Source organism: Mizuhopecten yessoensis, unplaced genomic scaffold, assembly GCF_002113885.1.
Source record: "Mizuhopecten yessoensis strain PY_sf001 unplaced genomic scaffold, ASM211388v2 scaffold2091, whole genome shotgun sequence".
Lineage (NCBI taxonomy): Eukaryota > Metazoa > Mollusca > Bivalvia > Pectinida > Pectinidae > Mizuhopecten > Mizuhopecten yessoensis.
The window spans coordinates 40628-59571 of record NW_018404373.1 but is presented as its reverse complement, the minus strand read 5'-3'; the positions used below and the strand labels follow the sequence as shown (position 1 = coordinate 59571).

The 18944-nt window shown below is 36.1% G+C and overlaps 2 protein-coding genes across 8 annotated transcripts in view; both read right to left on the bottom strand.

Annotated features, from left to right (window-relative positions):
- LOC110445140 (trimeric intracellular cation channel type B-like) overlaps positions 1-7126 on the bottom strand; it is a 31557-nt gene extending 24431 nt beyond the window's left edge. Inside the window, exon 1 of the mRNA XM_021489567.1 lies at positions 6893-7126. Within this exon, the coding sequence (XP_021345242.1) occupies positions 6893-7022 (130 nt within the window). The 5' untranslated portion in view covers positions 7023-7126. The remainder of the gene's footprint in view (positions 1-6892) is intronic.
- A 5532-nt stretch (positions 7127-12658) lies between these two features.
- LOC110445139 (tetratricopeptide repeat protein 33-like) overlaps positions 12659-18944 on the bottom strand; it is a 9698-nt gene continuing 3412 nt past the window's right edge. For 3 of the 7 annotated variants that reach the window (XM_021489561.1, XM_021489560.1, XM_021489564.1), the window contains exons 2-5: positions 17447-17677; positions 15253-15334; positions 14630-14761; positions 12659-13371 (exon numbers count right to left, since the gene is read on the bottom strand). In XM_021489561.1, coding sequence (XP_021345236.1) covers positions 13027-13371; positions 14630-14761; positions 15253-15334; positions 17447-17677 — 790 coding nt within the window. In that variant the 3' untranslated portion in view covers positions 12659-13026. Of the gene's footprint in view, positions 13372-14317; positions 14379-14629; positions 14762-15252; positions 15335-17446; positions 17678-18944 lie in introns of those variants that run through there. The other 4 variants (XM_021489562.1, XM_021489563.1, XM_021489565.1 and 1 more) reach the window with 2 other exon arrangements.

Sequence of the window (18944 nt, the reverse complement as noted above, 5' to 3'; positions counted from 1 at the left end):
TCCCATGAATGCTTTTGATTAAATATGATTGATATCCAGTGCATAGTTCTACAGAAGAAGTCGTTTATAGCAATCTAGCCAAATTGCCCCCTTTTTGGCCCCGCCCCTCAGCCCCCTGGGGGGTCAGCCCAACCATTTGTACAATTTTGAATCTCCACCACCTAGGGATGCTTCCAGGCAAATATGGTTGATATCCATCTCTTAGTTCCAGAGAAGAAGTCGCTTAAAGCAATATAGCCAAATTGCCCCCTTTTTGCCCCGCCCCTCAGCCCCCTGGGGGGTCAGCCCCACCATTTGTACAATTTTGATTCCCCACCACCTAAGGATGCTTCCAGTCAAATTTAGTAAAATTCCAATAAGTGGTTAGGAAGAAGAAGTCGTTTAAAGAAATTGTTGACGGATGGACGACGGACGACGGACGCCACGGTATGGCATAAGCTCACCTTGGTCCTTTGGACCAGGTGAGCTAAAAACCACCATTGAATTAAGCACATGTTCATGTTGTATTGATTGTTGAACAATTAAACAGGTTTAGGTCTCAAATGCTATATGTACCCAACTACCCATGAAAATTGTAATCGGTACATTATATTTATCACCAACTAGAGTGCGTCCGTGTATGTTCGTACAGGCATCTATGTTCGTACATGTTGAATTAAAGGCTTACATAAATATGCTGGTGTTGTTTTCTGTGTTAAAGATGCGACGTACATGTACAGTGGGTTATCAAGCTACTCTGTGTACTATATTTAGACACCTTATTGATATGGAAACATCCTATAATTTGATTTGATGGAAGTACGTAGTTGGCGCCGGAAAAACAAACTTGCATGTTCCGGAGAGGTTTTCAGCAGTTCGGAAATCTGTCACACACCGTAAGTACATTGCTATAATGAAAATACCTGAAACAACTAGAGTCGAGTGTTGTGATAACTATTTGTTTGATCTTGCTTTCTAACCATATATTTCCAAATGCCAACATTTTAATATGTAATCAAAATTCAGTTTTTAAGTGTACGAATTTACCATACTACACTTATATACATATGACACCAGTACCGTTAAGTTTGTACAGGCAATGTAGATCTATACTACAAATCGTACACAATGTCTAAATGCCTAATTTTGATAACTTTAGACAGTTACTGAGTGAAAAAGAAGCTCTTACAGAATGTCTATATGATATTATAATTTAATCATAATATAATTACTTCTTAATGTTACCTAATACTTATTAAATTTGGAAGATTTGAGAGGGGGAGGGGGGACTAGTCGCATAGTATAGAATATACAATCCAAACTCGTACGCGTTCCACAACAATTCCCATTTTAAAACTTTGTTATTTTAGTATTTCAACTTTTGCTTTCTCTAACAACATAACATGTATTATTATTATATAGTATATATTAAATTAATCTATCAAATAGTAAAATAAAATAACATTGATTTAATATATTTTTGGTTTCTTGTCTTCCTAGAATATGGTGACCTCTCAGTTGTAAAATGGAAAGCTTGTCTCCTATGCTATGCAGTCAAGATACGTTTGTAGTTTGAACACTTACTGAAACATTACTGGTTATACATGTACTTTCAAACTGCTCCAACTCCCTAAAGTGACCCGCAACCTATAATAAGTGTCTTTGTCACAGCTAGCTATATAGGCACCTGTCGTGACTGAGAAAAAATACTAATATACTTAAAATAGAAATGTAATGAACTCGTCCATGGCAAAAATACATTTAATTTTTAGTTTCTAAGTGCTGTAACATCGACGGTATTTGGTGGATTTGAGCATACATGGTTTTAAGTTGAAGGAGAAGAACCAGTCTTCAAATCAAGCTATATCATTACATCGGTTCTCGAAAGTGTGAGCACAGATTCGGAAGTGGAACTTAAGGTGGCTCCACACTTTCGCAATTAACCAGCAAAATTCGTTGAAACTTTCATATAATTGTTATGCAACTATGTCGAGTTGATTTTATGAAAATCTAAACATTCCGATAGTTTGGGGAATTGTTTGGAAAAAATACCAAAAAATTGAATTTTCGTCAATTCTAATATTTTCCGGTTTTTTTTGTGTGTGGCATTGTTCGGAACAATAACAACAATAATAAAATGAAAAGAAGCATTTCTAATTAACCCTACAAATATTTTATTTATCGCAAAATATGTAACACATGTTACACAAAGTGTTTTTTATTGAATTTGTACGGATAAAAGTGATTATCTACAAGCTAAAAGCACCCAGGACACAAAGTTCTATACATATAGAGTGGGAAATTGAACAAAATATACACAATGGCTTTATAATTAATTTATTTTACATTTTACAATCACTTTGATCCGGGTGAGAGTTATCTTCCTTGAAAAAAATCGGAACTTTTTGCAGAGGGGTGACATTTACACAATGACAGTTGTCTCTGTTTACATATAACAAAAATGATGGAAATAAATCAAAAATATGATATCAAAATTATCAATTTATTGTTCTTTAATGGAACCAAATTACCCTCAGTCATGTACACTTTGGACATCATTCCACAGTCCGCTAACTCACGGTATATTTATAATTACATGTCAGACCAGAGGCTATCGCATGGTATACCGTTCTCACGTGCACTCACACATGCATTTCATAGGTATCTTGATATTTTACAAAACATTATTTTCACAGAGTAAGCTAGTAGACTACATTTGTAAACACGATTTAATCGACAGAGCGAAACTCCCTCAACAGCGAAAATCGTAACGACCTCGAGCTTATGAACTCGTGTAAACACGCGATATGCACATGTGAGGTTGGTACGTCCGCATTCCATGTGTTTCCTATATGACCTTCTTGAGGTCGTCTGGTCTCATGTCACTGTCTTCCCGTGAGTCTGTTTATGTCTATGAATTGGAAAGCTTTATTCCTGAAGTACGTGTGAGTATACATTTCCCGGTAAAATCTTGATATCGGGTGTTGACATATCATCGGCACGCACGTGTACTATTGTTTACCATGGGCCTGTTCGTTTATGCGGAACAACCGGTTTGACCGTTTATAAATGTAACAATTTCGGGTGTAAATCCTGGCGGACCTGCAAATGTGTATGCAGGCCTTGCAAGGCTTTCTCAAGACTCGCCTGAAAGCAGCATCAGATTACTAGGTCCGACCTTATTTAATAAACGAACAACAGTGGTCCGATCGGTTTGACCGTTTAAACGAAAACGGCCCAGCAGGTGTTACTATAATTTGCACTACGATATTGAATGCCCGATACGCAATACGGAAATGACGACACGGTGTACATGCACATTTCGATTAAGATAATTGAGTCCTAGCTGTACTTTTTCCGGAAGTATGTCACGAAAATGGACGCTGATGACGATGTGTCGAGCCACCTTAATAAACATTTCAATTTTGTTTAGTCGGACAACTACACGTAAAAAAATAATGTACACTATATGTAACAGGGTCCACATATTTCGACTAATGGGCACAGCCTCGGATAAGAAATATACTAGGAGACTAATCTATATCCTTTCTTACACTTATTCGAGAAATTAACAACAACAATTTTCCTGGCTTACTTTCAAGGTAAACGTCTCCTGTCGTTGGCCCCGTGGCTTCTATCAGACCATAACAAAAGAGCCAGATATCCAACGTGTATCGAGTATGGTGAAAAAAAAACAACGATTAGGCCTACTCAGCGATCGATAGTTTACCTTTTTATTGTTATTAACAAGTCTAGATCACTCTGATTTTATCAATTATCGTTAACTTTCAAAATATACATTTATTACGTCAATATAATGAGTTTATATCGTCTGATGTAACAGATATAACGATGCTTTAATGTGGTGTACGAACTTTCCGGAAAAGGTGTACGAACTTACACGTTTCTGTACAGATTTACTCGCCTCCAACTTTTATTCTTCAAATGGTATAAACATACATATAGTATAAACTGATGAATGAAGCCAGAGAGTGAAAATTAGCTCGAACATTAGAGCCCTTCGGGAGTCCTTTAGTTTTCACGGAAAGGTGCATAGAAGCGATGTGATTAGTGATCTTGGCCAAAGGTGTATGAACAAACACGGACACACTCTACTAGTTAACCATTAACAACTTACATATGTAATATATATCTTAAGTACTCAGTACAGCAAAGTGAAAGCTGAAACAGAAGCAGATCTAGATTACAAATACTTAAATATGTCATTACCCAGTAGGAAATGTCTTGTTGGTTGTTTGTGAAGAGGAGTTCCAAATGGAGAAGAAAGAAGACAATTATTTTTTAAGACACAGACACCCCTGTGAACCTGGCACTACACAATTTTGCAGTTTATACATCATTCTAGATCATTTAAGATAAAACGAAGCGTGTGATTGGTCAATCAAAATAATTTGCAAAAGTGTACCAATATATCTCTGACAGTGATAATCACACTATACAGCCGACAAACTCCAAACACTGAGAAGGCTTGTGCTATTATAACGTTTCATGGTTTTTTTACATAAAAGGTTATAAATGATTATGAGTCTTATGACACTTGCTTATTACTACATGATAGACTATATAATTATAAATTTATCCTAAAGATCAGTAATTATTTCAGTAATCACTTGTTTATTTAGGCACTTATAAATTAACATGAAGATAAATACAGGATGAAGATAGGCTCTACGGTATATATGCATGTACACAACAGATGGTTTTGGTATACACTTGTAGGCCCCAACTGATCACAATATTACACATGTTCATTAGGCAGTGCTTTGGGGCAGATGTATTTACCAGTCAACAGCAAATGTTTGGTTTCCTAGATACCAGCTGACTAAGCTATGCCAGTACTAGTAGATTGTATTTGGAAATAAACAGCTGATGCAGAAAGTACAAATAAATTCTTTGGAGTCCAAGTAGGTATGTGACATTATACTATAGTCTAGAGATGAAAATATGCAATACCACAGTTTTGCTATAATAACAAAACTGTGGTATTGCATATTATCATCTCTAGACTGAACAAAAGTTTAAACAAAACTGACAAAAACATTACCACAGCAACTTCAGTACTAGGCTTGCTACCAGTAACTTCAGTACTAGGCTTGCTACCAGCAACTTCAGTACTAGGCTTGCTACCAGCCCCTAAGTTCTTATGAAGAATTCTCAACTGCTTTACTACTAGCTTATCTCCCCCTAGTTTAAAACTTAGTTTAGAATCCGAGATCCAAGAGATCAAAAGTATTAAAGTTATATTTTTTTCTAAATAATTCAATATTCTAGAGACAGGGGCCAGTCTAATTCAGTACATATGGAAAGATGTATCATTAAATGCTGCTATATATTCAAGGAATCATGTACATACCCAATTAAATCAAAAATTACTGATGTACTCAGCCCTCCTTTATTCTAAAGCTGTACAAAAAACTACTTAATGGCATTTGTCTGGTGCTAATAGTTGAACCCATCAGCACATTAGCATTTAAATACCATAGACACAATTTTAATCAGTAAGACCATCAAGGTGTGTCAGGTCAATCATGTGAGAAATTATAGCTACTATTTTACCTTAGACAAATTTTTATATTTTTACTGTAAAACAATGTAAAAATACGAAAATATTATGTGTGTTTATAGCACGTTCACCAGGACATTTTTTTTTAAATTGGCATCTTTTGAGTTGAGGGATATTGATGAAAATAAACAGCATAGCCCAAAACATTTCTCCGACACATATACACAATTACAACTCTTCTTTTTAACGTAAGATCCCCCCACTCCCCCTTGGTGTTGAGAACCATGGGAATATGGAGTTCATAGGAATTCAGATAAAAAAAAAGAGAAGGGGGAGGGTACAGGACAAGGAGGAGGGTTTATGCAAATGACTGATGAACTGCAACATGTCAGAATCATACATGTATATCTTGGTGATTGTATGTTCAGGCCTTTAATTAAACTGCATATATTCTGACATGCACCAGATTCTTGACATTTGAATGCAAAATTAGACAGCGACAATTTAACAAGGACAATGCTATACTGTACCTGTTCGCCTTTATTGCTTTAATCAGTATTGTTAGACTAGATTGGACAGTTAGTATTCCCTGTTAAGTCTGGTTGAATTGTTGTAGACCAGACCTACACAGTCAATACTGTGATCTGGTCTGGAAGATAACAGGTTTTTGCCAGATATTGTTTAGCCATGCTGTATAAATGGCTTTCTGCCCCCCCCNAGCATTGATTATTAATTAATATAATACAATAGAAGAGCTTGTGCTAGCTATTAACATTTTCACAAGTACAGTAGATCTACATGTCCAGTACACATGTATACAGTCTGTGCACTTGCTGTTCATCTGTTTATTTGCTCCCCTACATAACTCTTATAATGGTATCTCCCATCAGGAATAGACCTAGATCTATATATAATTTGATAGGAACCATAACATATGGGTTTGGTTTAGAGGGGAGAGCAATACAGTACCGCAGGTCTAATGGCATAATCACAAAATAACGGTTTCACTTTGAAGTTTAGCAATATTCGGTTTTTTTCTGATATTGTGAACCAATGGAACTTTTTGCTTTTAAGTTCTCTATGATGTCAAACGATTTGGTTTCGTTTTCTGCCAAGATCAAGTAGTCTACATCACATGGACTTTCTCCTAACGGTAATACTCCACACCAATCAGAAAAGAACAACTCAGCACTGGCATCATCATGGCTTTACTTAGGCATGCTGACCGATCTATTTTTAGACATAGCAATTGTTAAATAATGTTCAAATTTAAAAGCACAACATAATTATATATAACACAGAAAAATCGAACTCATTAATTATTTATCAAACAAATGTAACAAATGAACGAAGCTGACAGATACTGTAAGTGTAGCTGGCTGCCCTTACCTGAACTGGTTTGTGGAATATCCTCTCTCACAGCCATGCACATCAAAGTATAATGTGCTATATCGAAAAACGGATACATCTTTAGTTTTGTGACTTTAGTGGCAATGTCTAGAAACGTTTGTGGATCCATGTTTGTTGAAGTTAGTGATGTCCCTTCTTGGGCCTGTAGAAAGGATGCTTGCTGATGCCGGTGCGACGATGTGGCCACCTACACGGAGCGATTACAAGATAAGGGGAGACAATTCATGAATAGGCATAATTCTATGCTCTTCTTGATAAATATTTAATTGCCCCAAAATTAAACTAATCGCAAAAAACTTGTTTTTTTGTACGAAATATATCTTGCCAATATACTCATTACAGCATTATTAAAAAAATTAAGAAATCATAATTTTTCAATTATCTGCAAAAAAAACTTAAAATGAAATTCACAGGAATTATGAACACTGTAGAATGTTAAACTGATGATACAAATAATTCGTCTGATTAAAGTTATATATATGTTGATATTCTATTTTGATAACTTTTATATATAATTCTAATTTATTTGAGAGGTATTATCAAAAGAAATTTGTGACAGTAAAACCATGATATACCGTCTGCAAATTTCTCATTTGCATATGAAGCCCGGTTGGCAATTGTTAATGACGTCGATGACCCTGACTGACCCTGACACTTAATGAAATTGATTGTTCATGACGTCACAAACAATAGTGTGACCCCGAAAGGTCAACGTAATTCGCCTCACTTTGAATATTTCTGACGTCACCAATCCAGAGCAGAGAGACCCAGAATTTGAAGAAACACTCAAAAATATCTTTAAAATGTTGTTTCTTTCGGTGGTTTTGGTTGATATCCCCTCCGCGTCGCCTGTAAAATTCTATTTGCGATAATATAGTCCCGATGTACAATTGAAAATTTCAAAATAAAGTAGGGTTATATCCCCTAATTACACTTTTCCCTGGTACCACCTAAATTCCTAAGAGAGTGCCACTGTATTTACATATACATTGTTATCCCATTGTGGTTACCTGGAGAAAGTACAATACGGTCTATGCATTATTGTCAAAACATCTATTCAAGTGTTATTGTTTAAGGAGTGTCACTACACGTATATACAATATATATTATAAGTTACCATGAATAGCTAACAACAATATATAGTGATGCCCCTCCTTGTAACCATTATATCTCAGTTGTAATTGTCCGATAGTTTCTTGGAGTGGTTTTCCAGCAGATGATGTGACACTGACTCTCGGTAACCATCAGATATAGTGATCTGACCTTGACTCCTGATAAATGTTATGTGACTGTGACCCTCCTGGTAATCATTATATTTAATATATAGAACATCTATACATAGCAGCTACACGGTCACATGATGACAATACTGTTACAACAGCTTAAAAGTCATGTGATGACATATTCATGCACAGCACTCACTGCCAGGACACATGGCATGTTCACGTAACAGATAAGGTCATGAAATGACAACACAAAAGCTTAATTCAGATAAAGATATGGATGCATGTTCACACAACAGCTACTTATCATTATTTTGATTTTTTAAAAACCCATCTAGGGTCATGTGATGGAATGTTCACACAACATCTAGGGTCATGTGATGAAATGTTCACACAACAGCTAAGGTCATGTGATGAAATGTCCTCACAACAAATATAAAGTCATGTAATGAAATGTTCACACAACAGCTGAGGTCATGTGATGAAATGTCCTCACAACAGATATGAGGTCATGTGATGAAATGTTCACATAACAGCTATTATGTGAACATTTCATTACATGACCTTAGCTGTTGTGGGAACATTTCATCACATGACCTTACAGCTGTTATGTGAACATTTCATCACATGACCTCAGCTGTTGTGTGAACATTTCATCCCTCTGCTTCTTGCCATAGAAAAGCATAGTTCATCACATGACCTTATATATGTTGTGTAAACATTTCATCACATGACCTTAAGATCACGTGATGAAATGTTCACACAACAGCTATAAGGTCATGTGATGAAATGTTCACACAACAGCTAAGGTCATGATGTGTCTTCACAACAAGTAAGGTGATATTACAACATTATGACTAAAAAGCTTTAATTATTTGTCATTATATAACTGGTATTGGAAAAGAAAAAGTGTCCTTACGCTGTATCAATAAGTAATGCCTGCAGGTTTTAACACTGAAATTCAATACTGCGGAGATAGTGGGCTGTTCAAATAGCCGTTTGTTCACATTAAAATTCGTCATTCTGTCCCTCCGGTATCACTGTCACCCAACAGGTAGTACATGTAAAGATTGTTATCCGTTTTAAACATTGTTTACTATACTAGTGAAAAAAAGTAAAACAACAACCTCACTTTGAAAGCACCCCAGCAGTATGAAGTTTTGATCCAAAATCACCAATAGAAGATTTATTAAATATGCAACTCTGAGAAAAGATCGATTGTACACAGAACCAAAGACCCTACCATGGTCCCTTTTGAATCTTTTGTTTACATTTGGTTACATATACAGTGTCCTTAGTATTAAGCTGAAAATCGTTAAAATAAAGTTTCATTTAAAAACATTCGGGTAAATAAAATTTACTGAATTTGACATATTTCCAAAATTTAAAATCTAAATACCACAGTTACTAGGACTGATGGGCCCTTTTCTAAAATGATATTAAAAAGATTATTCTGCATATTATTTCTGCATATTATTTCACTTTTAAATGTTTAAGAAGGGAAAGAGACTATAAGTTCAAGCATCCATGGATACAAATTCATACTTTTCAAGCATGTACAAAACAAATTACCATAATTTACTTTGTATTCTTTTAATTTTCAATTCTTTTGAATTTTGGAAGGGTAAGGAAATAGCAAACTTACAGTGTTATTGTTATACAATATAAACTTAAGTTATTTTGCAACAATTATGAAACAAGTTTTTCAACTTATATTAATGACTCATTTTTACCTGGATGTTAATGTGGGAGGGAGCTGCAGTACCCCAAGAATACCAAGGTGGTCAGGCAGGTGTCTGATCAGGGAATTAAACCCGGGCCACCCTGGTGAAAGGTGTGTGCGTTATCCATTGTGCCACCGACCACCCTGTTATTGTTAACATTTAATAGTATTGCATATTTGTTATTTACATCAATTAACAACAATTTAGTAAGATTAGTGTGAGAAATCTGGTAGTGTTTTTTAGACTGCTTAAGATATTACCATTAATTATAATGACACTAACTGAAACGTTTTGTATAATGTTTTGTATTACATATATTGTGGATATGCCAAACCCCTGCAGGTTGGGGATTGAGAAAAAAATGAACCTGCTGTTACCCACTGCATGTATCGTAGGAAGTGACTAATGTGGGAACCCCCTGCGCAATCCGAGACATGCTTTTGTGCCCTCTTCTTGGGGACACAAATGTGACAAAAATAAATCTGCTGCACCCATTGCTTCTAACTACCTTTTATTTCCTAGCATCTTGCTTGGCAATACCTCACTTTTGGTGTAAATGTTGAACCTTCGCCCAGGTGAGGAAGGCAATAGGTTCTGTCCCCAGGCCTGGACATATAAAATGTTGTTATTCCCTGCTCAGCGTTCAGCAATTAGGGTAATGGCAACAACTGGTTCACACATTGTCAGTATAATGTGACCAGATGGAATGCTGTGTTGGGTGCCTTCGTCATGGTATTTCAGTGATATAGCACTATGAAGTCGATATCAGATCCGTGCTATCACAAGGAGGCAAATACACAATATAACGTCTCTGGCACACATACAGTGCACACATGCACTAGTACACAACACACTTGGATGCACGTCCTTAAATGACCTTAGCTGTAAAAAGGACATTAATCCCTGTACAAACAACCAACAACCAATTCATCAATGCAGTTATCTGTTGGAATTTGATAATGCACTTAAATTTGAGTACATAACTACATTCATTGGTATAATTACATATTACGATAGTTTTTTGTTTGTTTGGAGTTTGCTGTACCAGTTACGCCTAAGCTCATTTATTGACATGCAAGGTGTTGATGGAGGAAAGCTGAAGTACCCAGAGAAAAAGGCGCAGTCCAGCAGCCAGTAGCTGGCGACCGCCCGAAGTATAAGCCTCAAACCTGTGACTTGGTGGTGAACAGCTAGTGATCTTAGACAGACAAATGCCTTAAGCACTCGGCCACCGCTGCCCCTAATACTATAGTGTCTTAATATCTTACTGCCGGTATCTACATATCTTATTTGAAAAAATACATTTTTTTTTATCCTATCTCTATTTTTTTTATTTATGGACATGCTATGCTTATACTTTATAATGCTACCAAATTTCTTTTAAGAATAATAAAGGATAGTCAACACCAAAAGTACATTTTGTGATTTTAACAAATCACTTTTTAATAAAAGTATGACTGTAGCGTAAATATAAAGTATTGTTAGAATGATAATCAGGCAAAATACTTTTATGGTGTCACAATAAAAATCCTTTACAAGTTTAAATTGGGGTTATCAGTTTTAATCCTCATCTCTCGATCCAGAAGCGGATACAAGGTCTAGAGGTTTAACCGACTCTGAAGCCAAGTTGTATTTTGGTCAGCCCTTGCAGGATGTTGGTCAGCCCTTGGTGATGGCCTTTTTATCAGTTTTGAATGTAAAATAAAGAAAAATTTAGCTGTCGGAAACATACCTCCAGAATGCTGCTGTTGCAAGTTCTTAAAAATATTGCTAATATGTATCATACACATACTGGTACATGTTTATTTCAATTTTATTAATAATTGATCCCCTTCTTCTGTTCTGCACTAAGCAGTTATCACCTTAAAAGCAAGGGCGACTACTCCCTAGGACCAGTAAAAATATCCATTTTATTTTATATCTCATATATTTTACTCTCATATGTACAGCACTTCAATCCTCTGAAATGTGTCAGTGAAATTTGGTATATATCCTAATATGGAGAGACCTAATTAATGTGAAGGTTTTTTTCCTTCCTCAAAATTTTGGAAATTTTCACCTTAGATTGACATTATCACAATGGTATATTTGCTAACCCTTAAACTTCCCATACATTATACAATATGCATCAATTGTACTTATAATTACATATATAATCACTCACAGCATACTTATCGAAGATTTTATAGTTCTATTACAGTCTGTATGTACCAATAAAAATATTGCTTGATCTTAATTTTATATCTTCTTCCTTAGTAGCTATAGGTGATGTCAAAGATATTGTGTGTTGTTTCAAATCAAATGACTTTCATTGTTTCTCCATCATCATGCCCTAGTGTAGTAGTCAAGAAATAGCTCTGCTGTGAACACAGCCCTGCCTTACAGGTCAAAACCAGTCAGCACTGATATTAATACGGACATGGAAGCCTGGATTCATGAGTTGCATCTCTTCTTTTATTTAATTACTTTGATTTACATTAAGAGGGTGTCTGTATACGACTAGGTTTCCTTCTATAACCTGAAAGAAGAACCTTAACATTCGTCTTATGGACGTTGGTTGTTAACTCCCGATATATGTAGACATGCAGTATGTACATATTCTACCAGAGGGTGTAGAATGTCCATATCCCATGTGCCTAAATAACGAATGACTCTTTTTCTCTCACCTCTTAACTGAAATTTTGTTAAAAAAAAAAGATATAAAAAATGCAAATGTACCTTTAAGTATAGCAACATTTCTAGACAATGTATACAAAAACCAATTTTTGAAAGAGCAGAAAAAAGCACGGAGTCAGTCAGTCTCATGCTGTTTTGTTGGGTTTTCAATTGCAAGGTCAAAAATAAGATAGTCATCTGATTGTGATCTCATAATAGTAAAGGTCACCGAGTACACCAATGAGGGATACATGTATCCCAAGTGAGAGTTACTTATTGCACATGTGTAATCTTACTGTCATACATCGAGGTTGGAGAAATCCTCCAATCAGAAAGGAGTGGTCGTCATTCTTCATTCACTCATCTATGAGGATATTTTCCATTATACTGTACACAATCACATATTTGTACAGGAATTATTGTTATACTAGTATAAAGTGATAATCGATCCTTTTGTATTTCAATTCAGTAAAGATTAGATATATATAATTAACAAAGTGTACATCAAAATTCAAGTATCTCTCATATGTACATAGTTTTTTGGCAAAGATGCGGGTTTCATGTCAGATTGTTCATTAGAATCCCTCTTTTTCAGTTTTGATGTTCCTGTATGCGTGAACATATTTTCATGTGATTTCACTGTCTTTTTAATTGACACATTTTCTTCGTCTTCAATGTGTTCATCCTCAGAATATTCTTTAATCACAACACTAGATTCCGGTTCTGCCTTAGCCAACAAGCTTTTTACAGAGTCTGTATGTTTCTTCCAAAGCTCAGCGGCCCACCATAAATCATCCTTCCAAAGTGCTCGCTTTGCTGGATTCAAATGAACTGCACGGGAAAAACTTTTTAAAGCCTGAAAATAAATGACATTGATGAATGACACTTCAGAAAATCATAACAAACGGTTACCATCCACACTACGTAATACACTACCTGGTGTACAAAATACAATCAAAGGGAGGTAACAAGACATTAGCAATGTACATTATGAAACTACAACCGACTATTTGAGACATGATCACATATTCCTGGAAAGTTTTGAAAAAGGAGGGATTTCTAGAGAGATTCCCCCTTTCCTGGATTTTGCTGTTCTGCTTTTGTGATCGCATATAAAATGTTTAAATTTAATTCACGTTTAAAACTCGCGGTGCAGTGGAAAAGACATCCTTAAAGAATCTTAGCTACTGGGATGACAGATCGACCAAGGAATCCATTATTAAAAGAATTTTGATGACCTCCACTGCTTTTGACCAAGATACAAACCATACTTCAAACATACCACAAGTATAATGTATAAAAGAAAATTATTTTTTCCTGAACAGGATTCCTATCGGTACCCTAGTGTCAGACAAGCTACCCAGACTGTGTCATCCGACAATGAAAATCTGAAATGTCACTTTTGATATAATCAGATGACATCATATTTAAGCAAGGTGGTTTGCATATTTTTTTCACATTTCTTGCCGAAAACACTCCTTTTAAGGAGTGTGAGAAAAATCAACAACTTTAAGAGAGATAACGAAAATCTCAACCCGAGGAGTAAAATTTTTAAATGCCAAGAAATGACTCTGAGAATTTTACCTCTTTGGTGTATATTTTTGTGTGTTGTCTCCAAATTAGAGAATTATTCAATTAATTCCTAATGGTAAACACACAATAAACTGTAGCGCTCTTCATTATCAGATAGTAACAGCTGTGTGGTAGTGTTTTTATTTCAAACAAAATGCAAATTATTTGTTAGCATAACAGGTATCATAATTTCTGCTAAAAAAGCACAATTTCATTACCGGTACTCACTTATTATACTACTTATGTTCAATTTGCATCCCAAAACTCCAATGAAGCAATAAAACCAACATTCTGAATGGAGAAATTATGTGATATTACCACATGGCATAAAAATGGCAAAGTAATGGTTAAAATCTATTTCCACTTCATTAAAATTTTATAAAAAAAAACAGCAGTCTTAGTAAAGCCGTTTACCAATCAATACATATCATATCAACATGACGATGTATGACAATCAAAAGAATGAAAGGTCATGTATCACTGTGAACAAATCTGGTGTGGTGTATCATGAGGTATCATGAGGTATCATGATCAGAACTTACCAATTTTACCTCTCCCATGCCCAGGCGAGCTCTGCCGAGGGTCTGATGAGCCACCCACCACGTTGGCTTTAGGTCCACTGCTCTTTCTCCCATATGCACAGCTGGGTAAAGTTCACATAGGATCAGAAACACCTTGAAAATATAAACAGAATAAGGAATTATTTTTAATTACATGTAAGTACATACACAAATGTGTAAAAATAGTTCTTCTGGTAAAAAAAAAGTGTGTTTCATGCAGGTCACCAAATGAAATATATATAGATGTATGTTTTTTGTTTAAACATTAACTTGATTGATTTTACATCAATTTTGAAACAAGTTATAAATGCATCAAGTTATATTAGATTACTTTTGTTGGCCCAGATGTTAGTGCGCAGGCGGCCTTAACTCATTCACCCCTGAAGACACATTTTAACTCTTCCAATTCAAAGGTTGGAATAGTTCATTATGAAATTTCAGGGGTGAATGCGTTAATGAGGAAGGAATCCAAAGAGAACCCACATGGTCAAGCAAAGAGTTAACCCTGTCCATCTTGGTGAAAGGCGAGTGAGCTAGCCATTACCTGACCAATCATTTTAATTTATATATTTTTTCCGACAAGAAAAAGGAGTGTGTTACAGTACCTGAGATTTCATTTCATACAATGTTTCGTCTGTTGAGGTTAGTTTAATGGCTTCATCCCATTTCCTTATTGCCTCCCAGTATCTGAAATTTTTTAATTTTGGGAAATTTATCAGGAATTTTTTTTTTTTTTTTTTTTTTTAAATTTAACAANACAATTCATGAAATTCTGACACACAGAATCGTAAGCACTACACACATACATGTACATCAGATACATTTTTTTTTTTTTATAAGAAATCAGAAGTAGGTTACAACAAATAATAGCAGTACATAGAAACTGTATGTACTCTATTTGTAATTTGAATATCATTTCATTCTACTGGCTACTATTGATGTACAGATGTTTAGAGCTTAAAATGTCAGATTCAGTTAACTGAAACTAAAATAAACAAGAGGCCAAGAGGGCCTGTATCGCTCACCTGGAAATGTTAGTAAAGTTGAAGTTGGAATAGCTAGATGTTGCTGGTAGTGTACATGTATTACATGGTTAGTCAGGGGTTATATTTATGCAATTGGACAAAATCCTGTCATTCCTACAGGAAAAGAAGGATTTTGAAGAATTTGTTGTGTTTCCCCTATTGGGCCCCACCCCTCTGCCCTAGGGGGGTCAGACCCACCTTTGATACAAAATCAGGTTGCCTTTATCCAATGATGTTTTAGACCAAATATGGACAAAATTCTGTTATTCCTACAGAAGAAGAATTTTCAAGAATTTGCTAAATTACCTCTATTGGTCCCCACCTCTCAGGCCCCAGGGGGGTCAGACACACCATTTAAACAAAATTGATTTCCCTTCCGCATAGGAAGAAAAAAGGATATTAAAGTTATTCCTTTATATCCCTTATTTGGCCCTGCCTCTCTGCCCCCAGTAGGCTCAGACACACCGTTTATACAAAATGGTTCCCCTTCACCCAAGGATACTTCATACCAAATTTGGACAAAATCCTGTCATTCCTACAGAAGGACAAGGATTTTGAAGAATTTGCTATGTTTCCCCTTTTGGGGCCCACCCCTCTGCCCCCAGGGGGGTTACACCAAGACCAAGATGCAAGGATGCTCCAGACTAATTTAGGATAAAATACTTTAATCCCTATGGTAGAAGAAGGATTTTAAAGGTTGCACCTCTATTTCCCATATTCGGCCCTGCCCCTCTGCCCCCAAGTGGCCCACACCCACCGTTTATACAAAATTGAGAACCCTTTGCTCAAGTATGCTCCAGACTAAATAAGGATAAAATCCTTTAATCCCTACCGTAGAAGAAGGATTTTAAAGGTTTTACCTCTATTTCCATTATTTGGCCCCGCCCCTCTTCCCCCAAGGGGGTCACAACCGCTGTTTATACAAAATTGAGTCCCCTTGGCCCAAGGATGCTCCAGACTAAATAAGGATAAAATCCCCCGATCCCTACGATAGAAGAAGGATTTTAAAAGTTTTACTTCTATTTCCCCTATTTTGCCCCGCCCCTCTGCCCCCAAGGGGCCACACCCACCATTTATACAAAATTTAGTCCCCTTGGTCAAAAGATGCTTGAGACTAAATGAGAATGAAATCCCTTAATCCCTACGGTAGAAGAAGGATTTTAAAGGTTTTACTTTTATTTCCATTGTTTGGCCCCGCCCCTCTGCCCCCAGGGGGGCCACACCCACCGTTTATACAAAATTGTGTTCACTTGGCCAAAAGATGCTTGAGACTAGATTAGAATGAAATCCCTTAATCCCTACGGTAGAAGAAGGATTTTAAAGGTTTTACTTCTATTTCCCCTATTTTGCCCCGCCCCTCTGCCCCAAAGGGGGTCACACCCACTGTTTATACAAAATTGTGTCCCCTTAGCCCAAGGATGCTCCAGACTAATTTAGGATAAAATTGCTTAATCCCTATGGTAGAAGGATTTTATAGGTTTTACCTCTATTTCCCCTATTCCGCCCCTCTGCCCCCAGGGGGGCCACACCCACCATTTATACAAAATTGAGTCACCTTGGCCTAAGGATGCCTCAGACCAAATTTAGTCAAAATCTTCTTAGCCGTTCAGGACAAGTAGCATTTTAAAGGAAAAGTTGATGGACAGACGCCAGACAGATGACGGACGCTGCGGTATGGCATAAGCTCACCACGGTCCTTCGGACCAGGTGAGCTAATAAAAAGTGTAGCATACATTTTGTACATAATTTTAAGCGATTTCTTATAAAACTGTACCTCTCAGAATCTGCTAACACCGTTCCTTCTTGTTTCAACCTATTGCTCTTTGCAATAGCATCTTCTAAGCAAATTATTTTCCTTGGTGGAACCAATGTCAGCCAATCTACATCCAAGTCTTCTGGGTTTTCTTCATCTTTAGCATCACTTTCAAAGGCAGCTGAGGCTGTTCTAGCAACCTTTTCTCCAACTTTTCTTTTCCAACCAAATGCAGTCATTTTCTGAAATAGTCTGCAATATTTTATAACATTACCAAAAAGACCACACACACCAAGCTTTTTTCTTCTGTGAAGAAAAGCACTTCAGTATATTTTCACAATTATGTGACCAATCAGAGAGCATGCGGTTTAGTCACAGACTTAGATAGCTAATAAAGTCTAGATCTGTGATTTGTTGGATACAGTCTTTACGCCACCTTGGCTTAGGGTGAAAAAGAATGAAAAATTAATAAATAAACTCTACTGATGATAGAATTATTATGTTGGTTTTAGGAACCCTCAAAATTATTTCTCTATCTATTTTGTACCTGAGACAAATCAAATAGCTAGCTGCATGCCTTTAATTTTGCCATAACATATTCCAAAGGTTCAGTGACCGTGAGTGAGTGTAATCCCCTGGAGTATTGAGGATGCAAAACTCTGAAACTGTGCATTTTTAGCTCTGCCTGTATTTTTGGCACAGTTCTTGTCAAAGTGCATGTGTTTGTCGCAGAATATGTGCCATCTGAACTGTTTAACTGGGATACACGAAAGCAGCCCTGGTTGTTTTGCTACATAAAAATTGATGTTTCAAACTTTTTTTGTAAAGAGGGAAAAAAAAGAGGAATATTAAAATTTAAAATTAGGAATACAAAGGACACAAAAAGCAAACAAAGTACAAAAGTTGAAAGTTAACCAAAGAGCCAAATATCGTACAAAAGATCAAAACAAATTTTTGGAAGAAACCAAAGTCTTGAACGAGTACTGTACCGATAAATATTGGCACTGAAATGTCTGTACAATACCCCTAGTGGGGTTCATCTTCATCTGTATACCTTCCTCCGTCGATATCGACGATTATGGAAGTTTAACATTAAAGAACAAGAGGCCCAATGGGCCTGCATCGCTCACCTGGTATAAAACTCACACTTGTAACCTTAAAAGTGATCTAAAATAAAGCTACAGGCAAAATATCAGTATTTATGATTAAAATTCGTTCAAAAGACCATGTTATTTTTTTTTTAAACATTTCACCCCTGTGATTGAAAGTCGAACAAAGTCATTATGTTGAACACGTTGTATAGGCTTTCATCTCAGGATGCAACTTGCAAAGTGTAAACATCCTGGGACCCATGGTTATTAATAAGAGGTTGTTTAAAGATTTTAAACAAATTTGACCCCTGTGACCTTGAATATAAGTCAAAGTCATTCACTTTAACAAACATAGTAGTCCTTGATCCCAGCATATGCTACTAACTAAATATCAACATCCTGAGCCTTTTGGTTATTCAGAACAAGTT